At 40.7% G+C, this 19,318-nt stretch overlaps 1 protein-coding gene and 1 long non-coding RNA gene across 8 annotated transcripts in view; one reads left to right on the top strand and one right to left on the bottom strand.

Moving 5' to 3' along the window:
* EDRF1 (erythroid differentiation regulatory factor 1) overlaps nucleotides 1-15,257 on the bottom strand; it is a 45,902-nt gene extending 30,645 nt beyond the window's left edge. For 2 of the 7 annotated variants that reach the window (XR_012418260.1, XM_005566703.4), the window contains exons 1-12: nucleotides 15,043-15,257; nucleotides 13,539-13,747; nucleotides 11,829-11,895; nucleotides 10,737-10,862; nucleotides 9,283-9,407; nucleotides 8,889-9,045; nucleotides 5,666-5,767; nucleotides 5,291-5,412; nucleotides 4,046-4,157; nucleotides 909-1,056; nucleotides 721-829; nucleotides 280-391 (exon numbers count right to left, since the gene is read on the bottom strand). Coding sequence is in view for 5 of the 7 variants with exons in the window: in XM_005566703.4 (XP_005566760.2) it covers nucleotides 280-391; nucleotides 721-829; nucleotides 909-1,056; nucleotides 4,046-4,157; nucleotides 5,291-5,412; nucleotides 5,666-5,767; nucleotides 8,889-9,045; nucleotides 9,283-9,407; nucleotides 10,737-10,862; nucleotides 11,829-11,895; nucleotides 13,539-13,747; nucleotides 15,043-15,150 (1,497 nt within the window). In the remaining 2 variants the exon portion in view is untranslated. Of the gene's footprint in view, nucleotides 1-279; nucleotides 392-720; nucleotides 830-908; nucleotides 1,057-2,528; nucleotides 2,590-4,045; nucleotides 4,158-5,290; nucleotides 5,413-5,665; nucleotides 5,768-8,888; nucleotides 9,046-9,282; nucleotides 9,408-10,736; nucleotides 10,863-11,828; nucleotides 11,896-13,538; nucleotides 13,748-15,042 lie in introns of all 7 variants that reach the window. The other 5 variants (XR_012418262.1, XM_005566704.5, XM_074003055.1 and 2 more) reach the window with 4 other exon arrangements.
* A 203-nt stretch (nucleotides 15,258-15,460) lies between these two features.
* LOC141407748 (uncharacterized) lies at nucleotides 15,461-16,037 on the top strand. The gene is made up of 2 exons (XR_012418288.1): nucleotides 15,461-15,535; nucleotides 15,950-16,037. It is a non-coding gene; the product is annotated as an uncharacterized lncRNA (long non-coding RNA).
* The last annotated feature ends 3,281 nt before the right edge of the window (nucleotides 16,038-19,318 follow it).

Genomic DNA, 19,318 nt, shown 5'->3' with positions numbered 1-19,318 from the left:
TTAAATATATTTAATCCAATATATATACCATTGCATTTCAACATGTAATATGTACAGATACCCAACCTTCAAAATTCAGGGTGTATTTTACACTGACAGCACATGTCAATTCAGACAAAGCACATTTTAAGTGATCAACAGCTACATGTCATGTGCTAATGACTACCACACTGAATAGGGCAGTTACAGAATATGAATCGGGAAGCTTTACTGTCTAGGTAACAATTCCCTGTTAGAATGCTAGAATTGTTTTAGAGAATACATAAATATTAATCTTACTTGAGGATGCCTGCTTTTGTCCAATAATTTAAGACAATTAAGAAGCAACGTTCTAATAGTTCCATAGTGTTTCTTATTTTGATTCTTCTTCATCATCATGTTGCAAGCAACCCTAAAAAAAGAGTTTATATCAACTTTACTGCCCACCATTCATCACTGTCTGCAAGACTCAAGTCTAGGAGTGCTCTTGTTTCTTTCCAACAAAGAGCTGTAAGAAACAACAAAATATTAAACTTTACACTTTACCCACCACCCCCAAAATGTTTACACTATTGTGTCATAAGAAAGCTGAGTAGTATTTGGTACAATGTGTATTTTATATCTTTCCCGCTACTATGAAAACCTAAAAGCATTTAAAAACCTTGGTTTGGATACTGTGGCTGTATGCTTTAAAACTTTATATAAGGCTACTTCTTCATCTAAAATTCTTAAAGCACTCACTTGTACAAGAGAATGGCCACTGGCATTGTGAATGGATTTTGGTATTTGTCTTCAGTTTCTTCACAAAGAGTAGTGAGGTCATAGAGCTTCACTATATCACTGCCACTTGCTGGAAAGAAAAACAAGCCTCATTTTACAACAGTTACTCAAATCAATTATTGTTCACTCAAGAAGTATTAATAGCTTACCTTTAAAGAGCCAATAGGTATGTCCTTCTTTGGTACAATTAGATTTCAAAAATGATAAAATATTCTGTGCAATGTCTTTTATGACTTTAGTAGAAAAATTAGAATTTTCCAAATTGGGAATTTCTTCTGTCTTTATCATTTCATATTTCTGTAAAACACAGATGGAAAGCAGTTTAAGAGAAAACCCGAGGAAACAACACCTTTCTTTTAAAAAAGCAACCAAATGCAGAAGTCCTGCAAATAGAGACCTGTGTAGCATGAAAGCGTTTAAACCCGTGGTTTTTAATCTGTTTTCCGCTGCAGCCTCCCAAAGGAATCTCATCCACCCCATCAGCAAGGGCAGCTCACTAGTGGGTAATTTCAACGGAGAATCACTACCAGATTTAGAACCTTAGATTTAGGCATGATCTGATTTCTGTTCTAACATGGAACAAATCATACTGAATACTTTTCCTCCACTTTAATGGTTTTCAACTGGGAAGATGGTAAATGAAGGTAGGCTTTACCCAGCAAGATTTTAAAACACATGTATTTCTGGCCTTTTCTTTTGCTAGATACTAGAGTCGGTGGCTCAAGGAGAGAGAATCATTCAGGAAACTTTTCTGGCAGACACTTCTCTTCGCTTGTCTATGGACTTCATTACTTCACAGGGATGGAGCAGGCGGGTATGGAGGTGGCAATATGAGTAAAGGCTTCATGGACATTACTACCACTATTTTAACAGTGCCTTTGCATTTTTCTTGTTTGTCTTCTGTGCACACTTTCCTAAACACCTCCTACCACATTTTCTGAAGTACTCTAAAACTAGAAACTTTAAATCAACTGGAATGTACGACCAAACACAATCGTCTGAGGTTGATTTTCACCCCACTTTGTTCACTGAAGTCCCCAATGTTGATTATTTCCTTCCTCAAAACACTCCTTTCCCATATTTTAATCTGCGCTATTCTTGTTCTCCTTCTCTCTCTCTAAATGCCCTTCTATTTTTACCCCTATGGGGAGAGGCTCCAATGCCTGATTTTAATAGATTCTCAGGTGACGAAATCTGACAGTATCTAGGTAGATGATGCTTCAATTTATTTCTCTAATGGCTGCAACTTCAAAATGCTCACTAGACATTTTTATACTTTCCTCAAACTGAACATGTGACAAAAACATACTACCTTCCCTGTCTAAACCAATTCAACATCCTTCTCTCACTAAATGACACCACCATTATTCTAGCCCCTAAACCCTGGATTCCCCTTTGACTCCTCTTCCCCTCCGCCTTGTTAACGCTTTATCTGCCTGTCTCTTTTCTCCTGCTCCCCACTCCCACCTCAGCCTCCCACTAAATGTTGCCATTTAGGGAGATGGTCTAACAGTGGTTTTCAATGAAAACTGCAAACCAGAATCATATACCAGACTTTCTGAAAAGACAAGAGGTGCACATCCTACTGATACTAGAACACTGGGGGCCCAAGCAAGAACATTTTTAAAGAGGCTACAAGTGATTCTGATGCACAACCAGGTTAAGAATCACTGGGTTGGAATATAATGGTTCAAAGCATGTCCTCAGCCAGAGAGAGGCACAAAGACTGGCACCGCCACTCACTACTAAGGTGACCCTGGGCAACTCACTTGAGCTCCTTGATCCTCAGTCTCTCTTTCCATCAAATAGGAATAACAGCATGTGAGGTAGCTAAGAAGATCAAATAAGGTAAAGCATTTAAAGCATTCAGCAAAGTGCTGGGATCAAATAAGCACTCAATAAATGCTATCTATTCTTACCATTGTTGATTCTTAACAGTTCCTCTCTAGTGGAAGTACATTATACTATTAGCAAAATGGTACAATGCCTCCGGTTTTCTTGTCTCTAAGTCCTCCTTGTCTATCCTATATGCTATCTCTAAATTAATATTCTAACACAACAAATTTCCCCTCCTAGATGCCTTCACTGATTCCAGATTACCAACTGAACCAAGTCCATACTCCTTAGCTCAACATTTAAGATCTCCATCACTTGATCATGACTTTTCCAACCTTATTTGCAGCTATTGTGCTACCTAAATCCTGTGTTCCCCAGCTGGATTTATTATCAATCCTTTCATGTATTTACACTAGACTTTTGAAATCCAGCTTTTATTTTTTGGGATACTACCTATTATCAGGACTCAGTGAAGATGGCCCTTCTTCCACCAAGTCTTTCTTCCAGTGTCAGTGCTCAGCCCCTCCTCTGATGATCTAGACTTGTGTGTGTGTATTACACTTCTCGTTCTTATCTGTCTCCGACTGTTTTCTCTGCATATTATTTCCCATTGGATTATCTCTTTCTGAGTAACAACCAAACTTATTCTTTGTTTTCCTTCAACCATTATTTATTGTTTAAATTCTAAATTTTTTATTTTTTTGAGACAGGGTCTTGCTCTGTCACTCATACTGGAGTGCAGTGGCACGATCATAACTCATTGCAGCCTCAAATTCCTGGGCTCCAGTGATCCTCCTGCTTCAAGCCCCCAAGTAGCTGGGACTACAGACATGCACCACCATGCCCAGCTAAGTGTGTGGGTTTTTTTTCTACAGTTAGGGTCTCACTACATTGCCCAGGTTGGTCTTAAACTCTCAGCTTCAAGTGATCCTCCTGCCTCAGTCTCCTGAGTAGCCTGGGATTACATGCATGAGCCAACATGCCTGGCTTCCCCCAACACTTATAATGGGGATACATGTCTTCTAAATAGAATATGCTGAATAAGAATTTGCTATATAAGCTATCTACCATACACAATTTTTACAAGATCCTTCCCTAAAACTTTGCGTGTACTGAGTAGATATTTGCATAATGAAGAAACGCCTCCATTGTATAGACACTTTCAGTTAATTATTAATGAGTGCTTGGCATTAAAATTAGACTTCTATGGCTACAAATGCAGGTTTTCATACATTTATGAACTTCCTCCAAATTACCTGTAAAATTACACTTCTAGAACATCTAGAATTCTGTTATCACCAACTTAAATGTACACTCAAATTCAGTTTATTCACAGCTATCTTCCCTGCCAAAAATGTACCTTAGTACTTTAAGGCCATAAAGACTTTGGTGAGGAACTCTCTGTACCAATTTGCGTTTGAGAGGTTACAAAAATCACACTGTATCTTACCTGTACAATTCCGTTTACATGAAAACACATCACAAGCTCTGGTACATTGCATATCAAGTTGTCCAACCAATAGTCAATTCCAGTTAGCACATTAATTGGTTTGTTGTTATCCCTAAAAATATACAGTTCTAGCGTTATTTGGTTTAATTAAGATGTTCCTTAATGAATCATCTGAAAGTTATTTTATCATTTAAGTATTTTAAGCTGTCCTCTCTTGATAGAAAACGCCATCTATGCTTTCTTTTCTGACAAGATATGCACATGCAGCTCAGTGGTTGTGCTATACTTAACAACTTTCCAAAAGCTTGCTTGTATTTCTTTTTTTTTTTTTTTTTTTGAGATGGAGTCTTGCTCTGTCGCCCAGGCTGGAGTGCAGTGGCCGGATCTCAGCTCACTGCAAGGTCCGCCTCCTGGGTTCACGCCATTCTCCTGCCTCAGCCTCCCGAATAGCTGGGACTACAGGCGCCCGCCACCTCGCCCGGCTAGTGTTTTGTATTTTTTTTTAGTAGAGACGGGGTTTCACCAGGTTAGCCAGGATGGTCTCGATCTCCTGACCTTGCGATCCGCCCATCTCGGCCTCCCAAAGTGCTGGGATTACAGGCTTGAGCCACCGCGCCTGGCCGCTTGCTTGTATTTCTAACTGACACTGGTAAGTTTTCAGTAAGAATAGAAGACAATATGATAGGAAAGGACTGTCAGCCTACTGCCTGCTCCTCACACAACTTGAGAAAGACTGAATACCATACAAGACCATGCTTAAGTTAGAATTCACACTGGCTAATGTCAACAAATACATGTGGAGCATTAAGCAAAATGCTCACAAGTAGTTAGTAGGAAACTCTCTAACTAATTAAATAAACTGTCTTGAATATTCTCACAAGTCGTAGGTTCAGACCTAAGACTAGTTCAGTCCAACAAACCTCTGGCTCTATTCAATGAGGTCTAGAATGAAGACTCGACTATAGGCCTGCCTTTCAGCATTTGTTGATAGTAGCTCCTTCCTTAATGCGGCCATTTCAACTGGCAAGGGAAGGAGGGAGGTGAAAAAACCTAGAGAAAGAGGAAGATGCCCAAACAGATGGAACACTGATTCTTTCTTTTTCTGAGACAAGAGTCTTGCTCTTTCGCCTAGGCTGGAGTGCAGTAGCATGATCTTGGCTCACTGCAACCTCAGCCTGATGGAACAGATTTTAAAGGAAGAATTTAAATACCATAAGCTTGAGAAGGGGTACGATGTTGGTTTACCTGAGACGTAAGCTGACTGCTGGGTATCTGCCTCCTCCAAATATGGGCATGTTGGAGCCAACCAACATATGGATATCTTCAAATGTCCAAAGAATATTCCGAACGAAATCATTTTTAAGACCCTGTGATTTAAAACAGGAAAGATTATAATAAACAGTCAATCTGTAATTTCCCCCTATGATCCATAAAAAGACTAGAAAAAGGAAGAGACAAAGAAGACAAAGTCAGGCCCCAGAGCTAAGATCACAAAGATGCTTAGAAAGCAATTTCAGGGTCAAGTGGAGTTTTTCCCTATCAATTTCGACTTAGACTAGTTTTGAAATGACGAAGTAGACTGGGGATTGGCTGTCACCGTGGACACCATGGAAAGCATACCTGACTGTGCTCCCCGTCATTGAATAAAGTAGTCAGGTTTTGTTCTTTGGGTGCTGAGGCCACATGCCCCACTATGTATGAGGGTTCAAGAGGCTCACTTCCCTGTGAAAAGTGCAAGGATAAGGAGTGATTCTGCTGTCAACATTTCTTAAAATTGACCCACTGTTGAAGAGTATCACCTAAATATTCAAAGTACACACTTCAAATCTACTATTGTGAATTAGGCCAATACAGATAATAACACTCCTCACTGGGTGGCCTGCTCTGGCTGGTGATCACAGCTACCACAAGAAGCGAATCACATTTAGATCTTACTCAAGTGAGACAGATTAAAGATTATTCTAAACGTCCAAAGTTTTTCATTTTTCTCCTTTTTTGAGCATCTGATTACCACTGCTCTTTCAGCCTACTCTATCTGTATTGAATTTAAAAATTCTAAGGAACTGGCCAGGCACGATGGCATGTGCTTATAGTCCAAGCTACTTGGGAGGTCAACATGGGAGGACTGCTTGAGCCCAGGAGTTCGAATCCAGCCTGGGCAACATAGTGAGACTCTGTCTCTTAAAAAAAAGAAATTCCTAAGAAATCTTACTCAGCCACAGTTTGAGATACTCATTATCTTAACAGTCTCCAGCTTAGCATTTCCTAATGTGTGTTTCACAGAACACTAGCTCCTGAAACTGAATGAAAATTTTCCAGAGTCAGGTTTGAAAGATGACATTTACCAAGTATTCACTTTCGTGGAGTAACAATATTTATTGCTATTAAAACAATAAAGATATAATAAGCAATCCTGCAATAGAAAAATCTACTTTGCCTTTGTAAAAACCAATGTTTCCCAAATTTATTTAATCTCAGAACACTTTTTGTTCTTAAGATATTCTCTGGAATACAGTTTTTTTTTGAGAGAGAGAGTTGCCCAGGCCGGAGTGCAGTGACGTGATCTCAGCTCACTGCAACCTCTGCCTCCCATGTTCAAGCAATTCTCCTACCTCAGCCTCCAGAGTAGCTGGGATTACAGGCACATGCCACCATGCCCAGCTAATTTTTTTTTTTAGTAGAGATGGGGTTTTGCCGTGTTGGCCAGGCTGGTCTCAAACTCCTGGCCTCAAGTGACCCGCCCACCTTGGCCTCCCAAAGTGTTGGGATTACAGGCGTGAGCCACTGCACCCGGTCTGGAATACATTTTAGAATACACTTAGGAAGTGGGCCCTTTGACACTGGGTAAACTCAGCCTACCACTCAATTTTCCAACCAGTAGGAAAGTAGTACAGCCATTAAGAAATACTACTTTAAGCTTTTAATGTCAGTGCCTCGACAGAGCCCAAGACAGGCATGTGTGTGCTGCTTATTCCACAAACATCTGTCTTACTTGTTATCTGTGTGTGCCAATAGGCTTGGCACCTGCCTGGGAAGCGTGTGTGACTACAAGCACAGGTGGCTCTCTAGCACTTCTACTGTGCCTTGTCTTCTCCCTCAGGAGTCCTAAGATAACTTTAAACTCTTTTTTATTTTATTATTTGTTTACACAGACAAGTTAAGAATTCATGAACTGATTCGTAAAACATAGTTTGCCAGGCAGTTGCTTTAGTCAGAGTATGGGCCCTAGGTTACAACGTTCTCGATAAATGTCTGGCTCTAAGGCCATCCCACAGTCACCTATTTAACCTCTGTAACTGCTCAACAAAGATCTCAAACCAGCAGTTTTAGTTTTTGGAACAAGAATTTGTGCAGCGATACCTTGCAAATATAAACAAACCTCTAAAGCTGAAATTTAGGCAGTATAATATAAGAAAAGTACTCTGTAAGAGACTCTTATGGCAGGCTAGCTCTGCCTAGGGATACACCACTGCTACGATGATCTGACTGCTAGTAGGGCCTTGCTAACCGTGTGTGGAGTACACAGACAGAGTGGGGTACTGCTGGAGGAAACAGGCCTCTGCAGGCAGAAAGATCATTTATGCCCTAGCCTGAGAGTTTCGCCAGCTGTATGACCATGTGAAACATCTTTTGATGAGCTTTAGTTTACTTATTTGTACAATATGCAGCTCCAAGAAGAAAAAAAAAAAACTTGTACAAACATACGTATCAAAGTACATGGCATAAGAGCTATTCAATAAACGCCAGTTTGCTTCCTCCACACATAAGTCTACAGATTCCCAAGTCTCCAAAAGTTTCCAAAGTAATTCCTAAACAAGGTAAAGACAGAATAACACTGGGAGATGGGTGAGATGGGTAATAAGGAGGGTAGTATTTGTATTATGTAGTCTTTTCTCCCTTCTGAATCCTAGAATATCCCTACTTCTTGGTTGTTACCACTATGTGACTTGCATATTAATTACTTCCTTCCTTTTCCTTACATTTTTCTCACTTTTGAAAAAATTCGAATTCATTATGGAGTTTCATGGGATGCTTTCTCTATTTTAAACCTACTGAAACTAAAATCGAGGTAAATGTATTTGCTCCCTGTAATTTGTGAAGATTGAAACGATCTGGTTGAATAGTGCTCAATATGTGGGAACACACAGCAAGAGGGAAGACGTAATTTATCAAGTTACAGATCTTATTATCCATTTATCTATCTATTTTCCTGAAAATAGACATGCCACAATTACATCTATAGCCTTATTTTATTCTTTGATAGATACAATAAGCACAAAAATAAATAAGCAATAAGAAGAAACAAGGATGTAAGAGATAAAAAGGACAATCCAGTCCATTCTCTTTTCTAAAAGTTTTATAACATGAATATGGACTAAGTTTCAGGAATTTTATCGGGAAAATCTTAAAGGGATATTTTAGGCCTAACAATCTGACTAAAAGTTATGAAAAAGGTTAGAACTTAAATTACAAACAGGCCTCTGAATCTCTGTATTTTATAGGTATTTCCTACATATCTAAAGTTAAAAATATACTATATCTCTATATAACACTCACCACTTTAGGGAGATAATCAGTATTAATAAATATATCAGTAAACTATTATAAAATATTTTGATTTAATAAAAAAGTCTGATCTACCCACTTATAACAGCTCTTGTAAATTCTATTGTGAAAAACTAAAAAGTATTTCTCCCACTCCATAAACTGATAGAAGTCTTTTTTCCCTCATTATATAAGCTGACAGAATATTTCTTATTCCTGTTCTTTTTTTTTTAACAAGATGTTAAAAAAGGCTTTGTCTTTCTAAGGGAGTTTCTAGAATTAGCATTTAAGTACTAACCTGACTGGAAGCACTGGGATCTTCAGAAACTGAAGAAGGCATTTCGAAGGGAGCGGGCCATGAAGCCCCTTCCGAATCATTTGTCTGATCTGAACCGGACGATTCCTGCTGTTCTGCGGTAGATGAGACAGGCTGAGCGGCTCCATCACCATTGATACTGGCCAAACCAGAAATAAAAAAGGATCACTGTTACTAAAGTTAACTTTATGCAACAGTCTACCCGTTTATAAAAACTACAATCTGTAATTAAGCATACATCTCGTAAAAAAGAAATATGAAATAAATGTTAACAGTATCATAGGGGCCAAACTTAAATTATTATTTGTATAAGCTTCAAACTAAATTTTAGATCAGAATTCCCTTTTTCTCTTTAGAGAAATAAGTAGCCGAGTACCTGTAATATAAGAACTTGGAAAGAATTGCCTTTTGATACCAGTGCTCCTTGCTCTTTTTCTTCCTCTGCCACTTCTGGTCAATTAGTCTTTGATAAAACTCTTTCAACCATGTCCAGTCACCAGTCTGGATAACATGAGATACATATTATTAATACAACACACATAGTTGAAACAATGTTCCTTAGTACTATCTTACAGAAAAGTCTCCTTTTATTTTTTGAATATGGTTTCATAAACACAAATTCATTAAAATCTTATCTTTCTGGGTCAACGCAGACCACATTTCTTTTGTTTTTTGTTTCCTAAAGGAAACCCATCTTCCCCCTCTCCTAACAGTCTGGGAGAGGTAAGTCTTCTCTATAACATGTTCTTTAGCAGCTGGAGAAGGTCTCACTTTGCACACTATATTGAAATGATCTGTGTGTGTATAACCCCAAACAATGAACTGCTAAGGAGCAAGGCCTGTGATTTGTTCACTGTCACATCCCAGTGCCTAGGCTCATACTCACATGATGAACTAAACTGTGGTCTTTTCAAAGGAAAAAAATACTTATTTTAAATGTCATTTAAATCACCATAGCTTAATTTTCTTTATCAAAGCACTGTAGGAATATTCTTTAAAGATTGACTATGAACTATTTCTTGCCAGCCCAAGAAAAGTACAGATATGGAGGGTAATCCTTGAGAAACTGCAACAATGTTATGTTTTTCAAAAGTATCCATTCTCAACATGTGGGAAAAACAGTCCTTACCAACATACAATTTGAGAATCTAAGCTAAAGAGCATCAATTAATTCTAATAACTACAGCCATGTGTCATTTAACAATGGGGATATAGCCTACTCCGTGCCTAGGTCATATGGTATAGCCTATTGTTCCCAGGCTACAAATCTGTACATATGACTGTACTGAATATCACAGGCAATGGTAACACAGTGGTAAGTATTTGTGTATCTAAACATTGCAAATACAGTAAAAATACAGTATATTATAATCTTATGGGACCACCGGTATATGCAGTCCATCGCTGACTGAAACGTTATTATGGGTACATGACTGTATTTATTCAGAGGAACAGCTTCTAATATTTTTCACATTTTCCAGTAGCCATGTTTCATGAGAATCTGCTTAAGGGAGACATTAAAGGATTTTTAAAAATATTAAACTAGTCCCTTAAATTTCACAGATTTTTCACAACTTTCTTCATTGGCTTCATCTGTTTTCTTTTAAGAAAGAATCCGGCTATTGGAATCAATAAAATAATTTTCTTCACCATTCTCATTCTCTTCTTTTTTCTTCATTCAAGCTTTTCTATCTTCAGCAAAACTTTCAGTTTCTCGATTGTTGAAGTACTCAACTACATTTCCACTTTGGCCATTCTCTGAAACAAAATCATATTTCTAGTGCTCTTAAGCTGTTAATGTTTTGCTGGATTTTTTCACAAAAGCATTACCTGAGATGATCTCATAAAGAGTTCTTGAATATCTAGCTCATCTAGTAAGAGAGTCCTTCCTATGCGGTGTACTGCCATGCTCACGTGCGACTTGCTGTAGGGAATTTTCAGGAGTTTTTTTATGTTCTTAAAAAATTAAGAGAAAAAAATAGTTGAGAAAGACTGTTTTAGTGTGATTTGCAATCTTTTAAATTTTAGCTTCATTCATTTTAAAGCATAATAAATCTTATTTCCTTAAGGTTATACAAACAGAACTTTAAACCAAGAGCTACACGCAAACACACAGAGGATGGAGCGTTCAAACCAGAATCACGTAGACTTTATGAGTCACACTATGTCAGTGACAGTCGAACATTTATTTTTAAATTTTTCTTTTTAAGATGGAGTCTCGCTCTGTCGCACAGGCTGGAGTGCAGTGGCGCGATCTGGGCTCACGGCAAGCTCCGCCTCCCGGGTTTACGCCATTCTCCTGCCTCAGCCTCCCGAGTAGCTGGGACTACAGGCGCCCTGCCACCTCGCCCGACTAGTTATTTTGTATTTTTTAGTAGAGACGGGGTTTCACCGTGTTAGCCAGGATGGTCTCGATCTCCTGACCTCGTGATCCGCCCGTCTCGGCCTCCCAAAGTGCTGGGATTACAGGCTTGAGCCACTGTGCCCTGCCCAAACATTTATTTTTACATGATAGGATTTCTTAAAGTTAAGGGTGGATACGTCACACTGTTATGCTGACCCAGGCTTCTAGCATATCAGATCAAAGCCAATAACGATCAATAGATTTTACTAGAAATATCATTTGTAACTCAATTGGTAACATATACAGAATAATCCCAAACACTATAATCAGTTTCAATTACTATCATTAAAATATAACCATCAGTATTATTACCACTGCCAGTGTTTGGGGATTATTCCTTCCTCTTTAAATAAAAATGTGGTAAACAATGATACTTTAATAACAAAAAAGATATTCAATAATCAGATAAGTTTTGTCTTATTTCATCACTAATTTCTCAAGACTTGCAAATTTATATCATGCAAAACACAGCATGGTATAAAACACCTATCACAAAACACCCCCAAAATTACACTTACTTCAGAGTCAGAGACAACATCCACATCATTTCCCACTGAATCAATAAAGTCGTATGCCATGCCAAAGCTACCAAAGAGATAAAAGGACACCGGTTATAAGGTCATGCTCATAATCATGCAAGTAGAATTTAATAACAATACTTCATTGCTTCTAGGATACACATTTTCCACATTTTAACAACTCTGAAACCAGGATGCGTATCAGCATCACAGCTGGCAAGTTTTTTCTTCTTAGTGGCACTAAAATCATGCTGTGTCTGAGAGTCAATGGCATCTTAGATTTGATAAGACATGGTAATAATCATTAGAAGCATCCAGTAGGAAATATTTCAAATAAAAACAATTATTTTATTTTTGTAATCACAAAACCCAAAGTCTCCAAGGGAAAATAGTTCAAAACTTTATTCTTTTTAGGTGGAGAGATAAGAAAAACAGAAACATGTACTAGGATTTTACTTTCTGAGATTGTGTTTCTAGTGATATACAATACCTCTTTTAAAAAATATACATGAAAAAAAATGCACCTGACACCAATTCAGCCACAAAAGGAAATGGAAAAAAACTGTTAATTGAGCAGCCAATTGATGCCACGTACCACCTGAGGCACATCTATAGTCTATAAGCCTGAAAGGTACCCAACATCGCCATGTTCCATTTACTAAAAGGCAGAGTCAGGACACTTACCAAGGACTGCCTAATGGCAAAGCATGCTTTGTGATTTACTGTATGCTTGAGTCAAATTATTTCACCCTTCTCAGCTTCCGTTTTCTCAGGTGCAAAATAATTAACAGTGCCTATCTCAGAGAGTTGTTGTGAGAATTAAATAAGCATATAAAATACTTGGCACGGCATTTGTATAGAGTTAATATAATTATTCAAATTTCCTCGCAACATTTAATTATGTTGACAAATCATAATTAAGCCATTCTTTTAAAAAATGATATCTGGGATATTCCCAACTTTTTGCTCCTATAAATGATGCTACACACAAACGTATTTTTGCAAATATAACTTTTATTTTCTGAGGCTTTAGGATAATTTCCAAACTACCAGCTCATAAAGTATTAGTGTATTTGTGCCCCTTGCTACAAGTTACATGGAAATATTTTAGATTGAGTGGCTGAGAAGGGGGAAGAAGAAAAGAGAACCCCACACATTAAATGGCCTACAATATGGACATTAGTACATTTTTCTCTATAGGACCTCAGGCTACTCTCTCAACTTTAAATACCATCAGCAGAATTTCTGGTGCCAAAGTTAAGGTGTAGGTCACCCAACATGCTGGGTTTTTAAATCTGGCTTTTCCAGATCAACCTGCCACCATTTAATGAAAAACTCCACAGGAAAGATGAAGTAATGTTCAAGGTTTTCCTCCTCATGCACCAAGCTGATTCTTTATATTCATATATTCAAAAGGTATGCAAATTGGCTAAAATAAAAGGGCTGATTGAACTTTGGCGGTCAAAACTCATCTTTGCTAATAACGTGATGCAGACTTGAAAGAAGCATATGCAATTGATATTGTATGTACATCTTCATATTGTAACATCATCTATTATCAGAATAAAAAGCCTTTGAAAATCAAATGTGATCTTTCTCTAAAGAGAAATCTCGACAAGTTAATGGGCATTACAAACTGAATTTAAAAGCAAATAAGAGTTTTAAGTGAGGGTGGAGGGGCAGGTAAAAATGCCACTGATTAATATTTACCTTGAAAATGGCTTGCTTTTCTTGCTGTTGCCAAGAATGGTAGTTCCTGCCGGCCCTAGTTTGGCACTCTCTCGTAACCAGTTGGCAGGTGGGAGTTTCAAGTCTGTTTTCTCTTCAAGGCGTGCAAATGCTGTTCGAGGAGGGGCAGAAGAGTATTTCACCACAGCTCGGCTCTTCACTTCATTGCCTCCAAGAAATAAAGCTGATCCCTAATTAACACATTGGGTGAAACTTTAATGAAAATTACTAGGAACGAAAAATCTCACCTTCATAAAAAAGAAAACAAGGACCTGTCACACCAGGCTTCACAAGGAACGGATGCCACATGTTACTAACAGCACTTAATAAATTTGAGCATAAACGCTAACATTTATTTAGTTCTTTTACACCAACTTCAAAGAAAAAAGATGAGTCAAGGAGTATGATGGTCATGGTTATCAGCTAGAAAATGGACCACCTACTCTACCTTTTAAAATTTATTCATATAATGTGGAGAAGCAGAAACCAAGGAGACTCAATGGTAACATGTTAACTAAATGCAAACTTCAATAAAGTCTATTTTCAGTATCGAAGATGTATTTTAATTCTTTTTTTTTTTTAATTTTTGAGAAGTAGTCTCGCTTTGTTGCCCAGGCTGGAGTGCAGAGGAGCAATCATGGCTCACTGCAACCTGGGCAACCTGGGTTTAAGCCATTCTCCTGCCTCAGCGTCCCTAGTAGCTGGAATTACAAGCTTGCACTACCACGCCCGGCTAATTTTTGTATTTTTAGTAGAGACGGGGTTTTGCCATGTTGGCCAGGCTGGTCTCGAACTCCCCGACCTCAGGTGATCCACCCACCTCGGCCTTCCAAAGTGCTGAGATTACAGGCGTGAGCCACCGCGCCGGGCCAAAGATGTATTTTAATTTTAATAACACATCATTCATAAAGTAGTGTGGTAGAATATTTGGGCCTTTTTTTGTTTTAATGCAAATATTTAGTAATTGATGCATCGGTTCATGCATGTATGCATGGTTCAAATAGTCTTGAGTCTCTAACTTCATAGCAAGGCATGGGGGGTTCGTTCCTCACAACCTGCACCTGCACACTCCCAAAGCAGGTTCAGTGTCGGGGTTCAATATTCTAACCTTTCACGCAGTCCCTTTTCTGCCTGGCAAACATTTTACACCTTTTGTGAATTAGTTCGGTCTCATTCTCGGCGAGTCACTGCCTGGCACCGTTTCTTCCCTCCTGCTTTGCACGACTGTGCCACGTTTTGGAACCACATATTTACAAGAACCCTCCTTGAGAGCAGAGATCGTATCTAACTCACCTGTCGGCTACCAGGACTGCTTTTAATACGAATACCTGCCGAAAGGAACACGGACTTCCACTCCCTGTTTTGGGGGTGTCAGGGAAACATGGAGAAGCCTCCAGAATCTGCCGGGAACCGTGGCATCCCTCCCCGGTGGAGCGGATCCTCGGCTCCCGCATCCCTGGCAGGTGCCACTCCGCGGAGGACTCACCTGTGCAGAAGGTTCCTCGGATTCTCCCTGGGACAGGAGGCTGAGCCCTCCTCGAGCGGCGGCCCCCGCCGGCGGACCCTCTGCTCCGGCCTCCTTGGGATCCCCCATCACTTCGATCCAGGTCAGGCGAGACGAAGGGGGAGCGGAGCAGCGGCAACAGCCACCCGGGCCCAAAACAGGGCAAGCGCCAGACACGCTCCGCGGACCGCACTTCCGGTCTCTGCCAGGAAGAAGTAGCTGTGACTCCACATTAAATCTCGCGATCTTTGTCCCATAGGCCCGGCCCCGCCTCCCGCTGCGGGTCCCACCTTCGCGGCCAGGGCGGGATTGTAGTGCGCCTGCGCTTGTCCGAACCTCTTCGGGAGACTGCTTCTCGCGGTATCTGACTCCTAGGTTCCGCCCCCTGCACGCCGCTCGCGGGATCTGACGCTCAGGCTCCGCCCCCTGCACGTCTTTGTTGGCAAACAGTTCTGGGGGTGGTGCGCGCTTGCAGGTAGTCTGCGCGTGGGAGGGGACGTGCAGCCCTCTGCGCTACCGTTGGCTCCGGTTACGTGAATTAGTGAGGGCTTCGCACTTCTTCCCCAGGCTTCAGTGTCACCTCTTTTCACACGGGCACCCCGAGGGCCCGGACTGGAAAAGCGAGCCTGCCCGCCTCTTAGTGCCCGTGTGGCTCCATCCTGGGTGTGGGAGCGGCGGGGCTTCCGGGGAGGACGCTGGGACGCGCGGACGAGGCTCCCGGTTTAGGGAATGGGTGGCTTTCGGAGGCTCCTGGGGGCCCGGCATGCCCGCTGCTTGCGGGGCGTCCCAGGCTGTGCAGGATCCCTGAGACGCTGCACCTGGGGCCTCATAACGCGTATGTTTTCATTCGGGCGCTCTGGGTGGGCCTGAGACTTGGCGTTTCTCACAGGTTCCCAGGAGGTTCCTTGGAGTAGCCAGGAGGTGGAGAAATAGCCCGGGCCGTTTGCAAGCTTTGAAGGTCCAGGCTCTCTTACTTTCCCACTCTTCAATGTCATCTCAAACTGTCAAACGCAGCCACATCCATCATACATGTTTTGTAGTAAAAGTGTTTTGTTGTGCCGTAGGATGCAGAAAGTGTTTTTAAAAATTAACTTGGTTCCTGCAGTTTGGCTATCTCAATTTGTAATTCACATTTGGCTGTGATAACTCACTGTCCTGTCCGTTTTCAGGAATGCTCCTGATGAGCAAGCATTCAACTCACAAATTGCTTTCAAATGTAACAAAACAATTTTATGAATTAAATGTAACAAGCCAGGCGCGGTGACTCACGGCTGTAATCCCTGCACTTTGGGAGGCCGAGGTGGGCAGATCACCCGAGGTCAGATCGAGACCGCCTGACCAACAGGGTGAAAACCCATCTCTACTAAAAATACAAAAATTAGCCAGGTGTGGTGGTGGGCGCCTGTAATCCCAGCTACTAGGGAGGCTGAGGCAGGGAGGCTTGAACCCAGGAGGCGGAGCTTGCAGTGAGCTGAGATTGCACCACTGCACTCCAGCCTGGGCGACACAGCAAGACTCCGTCTCAAAAAAAAAAAAAGCCAATGTGCAATATGATCTTAATTTTAAAAAGTCTCCATTTCTGTGTCTGTGTCCACAAAAACAGATCTGAGTCGTGAAATGAAGTGATTTAAATTTATTCTTTAATATTTTCTTTTCCTATTTTTATTTGTGATTATTATAATATGTAATTTTGTTAAGCTTTTACACACATAATTCAGCTTGTGGTAATCTTTAAATTCTGTTGTTTTATTGTGTAATTCTATCTTTGTAAGAAAGAAATAGCAGTGATTCTTTTCTCAGGATTCAAATATTTTGCATGCTTCTTGAGAAGTGAGTGCCTAGACACGTGTTGATGATACTTAGTGGGAAAACGTGCTGAAATAGCCCGTGAAAAGACAAAGTATGAAACAGAACCAGGAACTCAGCACAGAAAAAGAGGTTGGCAGCACACAGAGGATAATGGGAGCTCTAAGAGTGACCAGGGACCCTTGGGACTGACTGTGGAGGAAAACCTGAGTCAGGGCTGGGTCTCCAGCAGCCACACACAGGACCAGGATTACAGTACTGTAATTTAGTTCGTAAAGGAGCAAGATTGCTGGGGGCTGGAGCAATTGGGCACATCTGGGTTACATAAAATTTATATATGCCTCTTGCTCTAAGAGCTTATTAATTTTTTCTTTTTCCCTAGTCAAACACTTTTACATGCTGCTGGAGCTCATAGTGGTCAGGAAAATTTTTTAAAATAGGTGAGAAACCCACTTTTACATGGTGTAGTGTTTTTTAAAAAGTTATTGTCACTTTTTAATATAGGAGGTTGGAATATTTTGTGGGAAAACATGGAGGATAAGTCATTACTCTTAGAATTTCAAGTTTTCAGACACTAATTGATTTTCATTTTTATATTGTACCAGTGTCTGCCTGTTTCCTCCATCCCTGTCCTCCTGCCCCAGGGCCCCACTTGGGATGTACCCCGTCAACCGTGGCCTGCTCTGCCTTGTCTGTGTAGTTATCCTGGCTCTTGCAACTACCCATGGCTCTCACGTGTTTACCTGCCTCTTCAGTGCCTGATGCTCTAGCTACTAAGAGTGTCTGTTGAATGAATGAGCAGTGTGCTTGTTTGCTGCTCCAGCTACTTGTTCCATAGCTCCACGTTTGCTGGTGCTTTCCTCTGCCTAAAATACCTTTTCCTTCCTCACCTGGCTTCTCTCCTGACACCTCCACCTCCTTACCCCTCAGGGTTCCTTCCTTTGTTCCAGTCGCTTGTATTGCTTTATCCTGCACTTGTCACATTATAGAAAAATTACCTGTTTGTATCTGCCTCCCTTCCCGACTGTGAGCTCCTCAAAGGCTGGAGTCCCGTCTGATCACTGACACCAGGCACAGCACAAGCCGACAGAACTGTTTCAGCCCTTAGGCAACGGAGGGAAAATGACTGGGGCTGACAGGCTTTTAAAATGCTCATCAAAATGTTTGAGACATAAAAACAATATTGTTGGCTCCAAAATATTTTTTTTTAATCTGCAAAATCAAAGCTAAAAATGTTTAATGAAGTAGCTCTGAAATACTGCAATGTCAATGTCATTAATTATTAAAGGTCGTATTGACATACAGTTTGTTCCATTCTAAAACAGTTTGTAGATAGACTTTCTCAGTTAGCAAAAATCCTCCCAGCAGGCAATGATTTCTGAGAAAAATCCCAGTCATTTGTAAATTCAGGTAGTTATTTGTATAGTTTCCAAAACGTTATAGCAAGACAATTTTAAGTTAGGCAAATGTGGTTGGGGCTCCTGCCAGAAGAACAAGTGGCCAGGATGCTCACGGTTCTTATCTAGCCTCACGGGCAGAGCATGCCAAACTTGAAAACCTCTCAACTCAGGGACCATTTGGGGAATATGCTTTTCAGTTTGCCATGGGCGCTTCCACAACCTAATGTCTTACCCGTCACCAGCCTCATTTGTTTACTTTCTGGATCTTAGAAAGTTTTGAATTTCTGGCTCCTGATCCTAGACTTTTAGAGCTGAAAGAGATTTGAGGTCATCTGAGCCAATCTCTTGCCTCTTTAGATGAGAGCAATGCAGTCCAGAAAGGAGAATAGGATCGACTTGTTGAACATCATACAAAGGTAGTTGCAAAGTTAGGACTAGTACCCAGGTCTCCTACCTTAGCTTTCTAAAAAGTCAAATAGTAGACATAGGCCAGTGGATTTGAAGTTGTCTCATAATCACCTGAGGAACTCGTTAAGCAAACAGATCCTCCAGCCACCTCAAGAATCTAGTATCTCTGGGGTAGTGCTGATTAGTGTACATTTTTACTGCAATTGTTAAGTTTCTGACAACCTTGCCCTGTAGATTATACCTTTGGATAGTGGTCTCCAAAGACAATCCCCTGGGGTGCAGGAAGACTGTTTTTTTTTTTTTTTAATCTGACAAGTAAAGGCAAAATTAAGCTTTACTAATATGTAATTTATGGATTGACACAGGTGCCCTTCCTTGGGCCATGGTGAGCTGGTCACATAAGATTGGGTTATACTGACAAACCCAATGATCCCCAAGTGTCAGTGGCTTACAGCTGGGTTAGCCAGGTCAGTGGCTTATAGCTGGGTTAGCCAGGTCAGTGGCTTACAGCTGGGTTAACCAGGTCAGTGACTTACAGCTGGGTTAGCCAGGTCAGTGGCTTATAGCTGGGTTAGCCAGGTCAGTGGCTTACAGCTGGGTTAACCAGGTCAGTGGCTTACAGCTGGGTTAGCCAGGTCAGTGGC

This window comes from Macaca fascicularis, chromosome 9 (assembly GCF_037993035.2).
Source record: "Macaca fascicularis isolate 582-1 chromosome 9, T2T-MFA8v1.1".
Taxonomy (NCBI): Eukaryota; Metazoa; Chordata; class Mammalia; order Primates; family Cercopithecidae; genus Macaca; species Macaca fascicularis.
The sequence above is the reverse complement of the archived record's forward strand: the minus strand, read 5'-3'. Positions and strand labels throughout refer to the sequence as shown.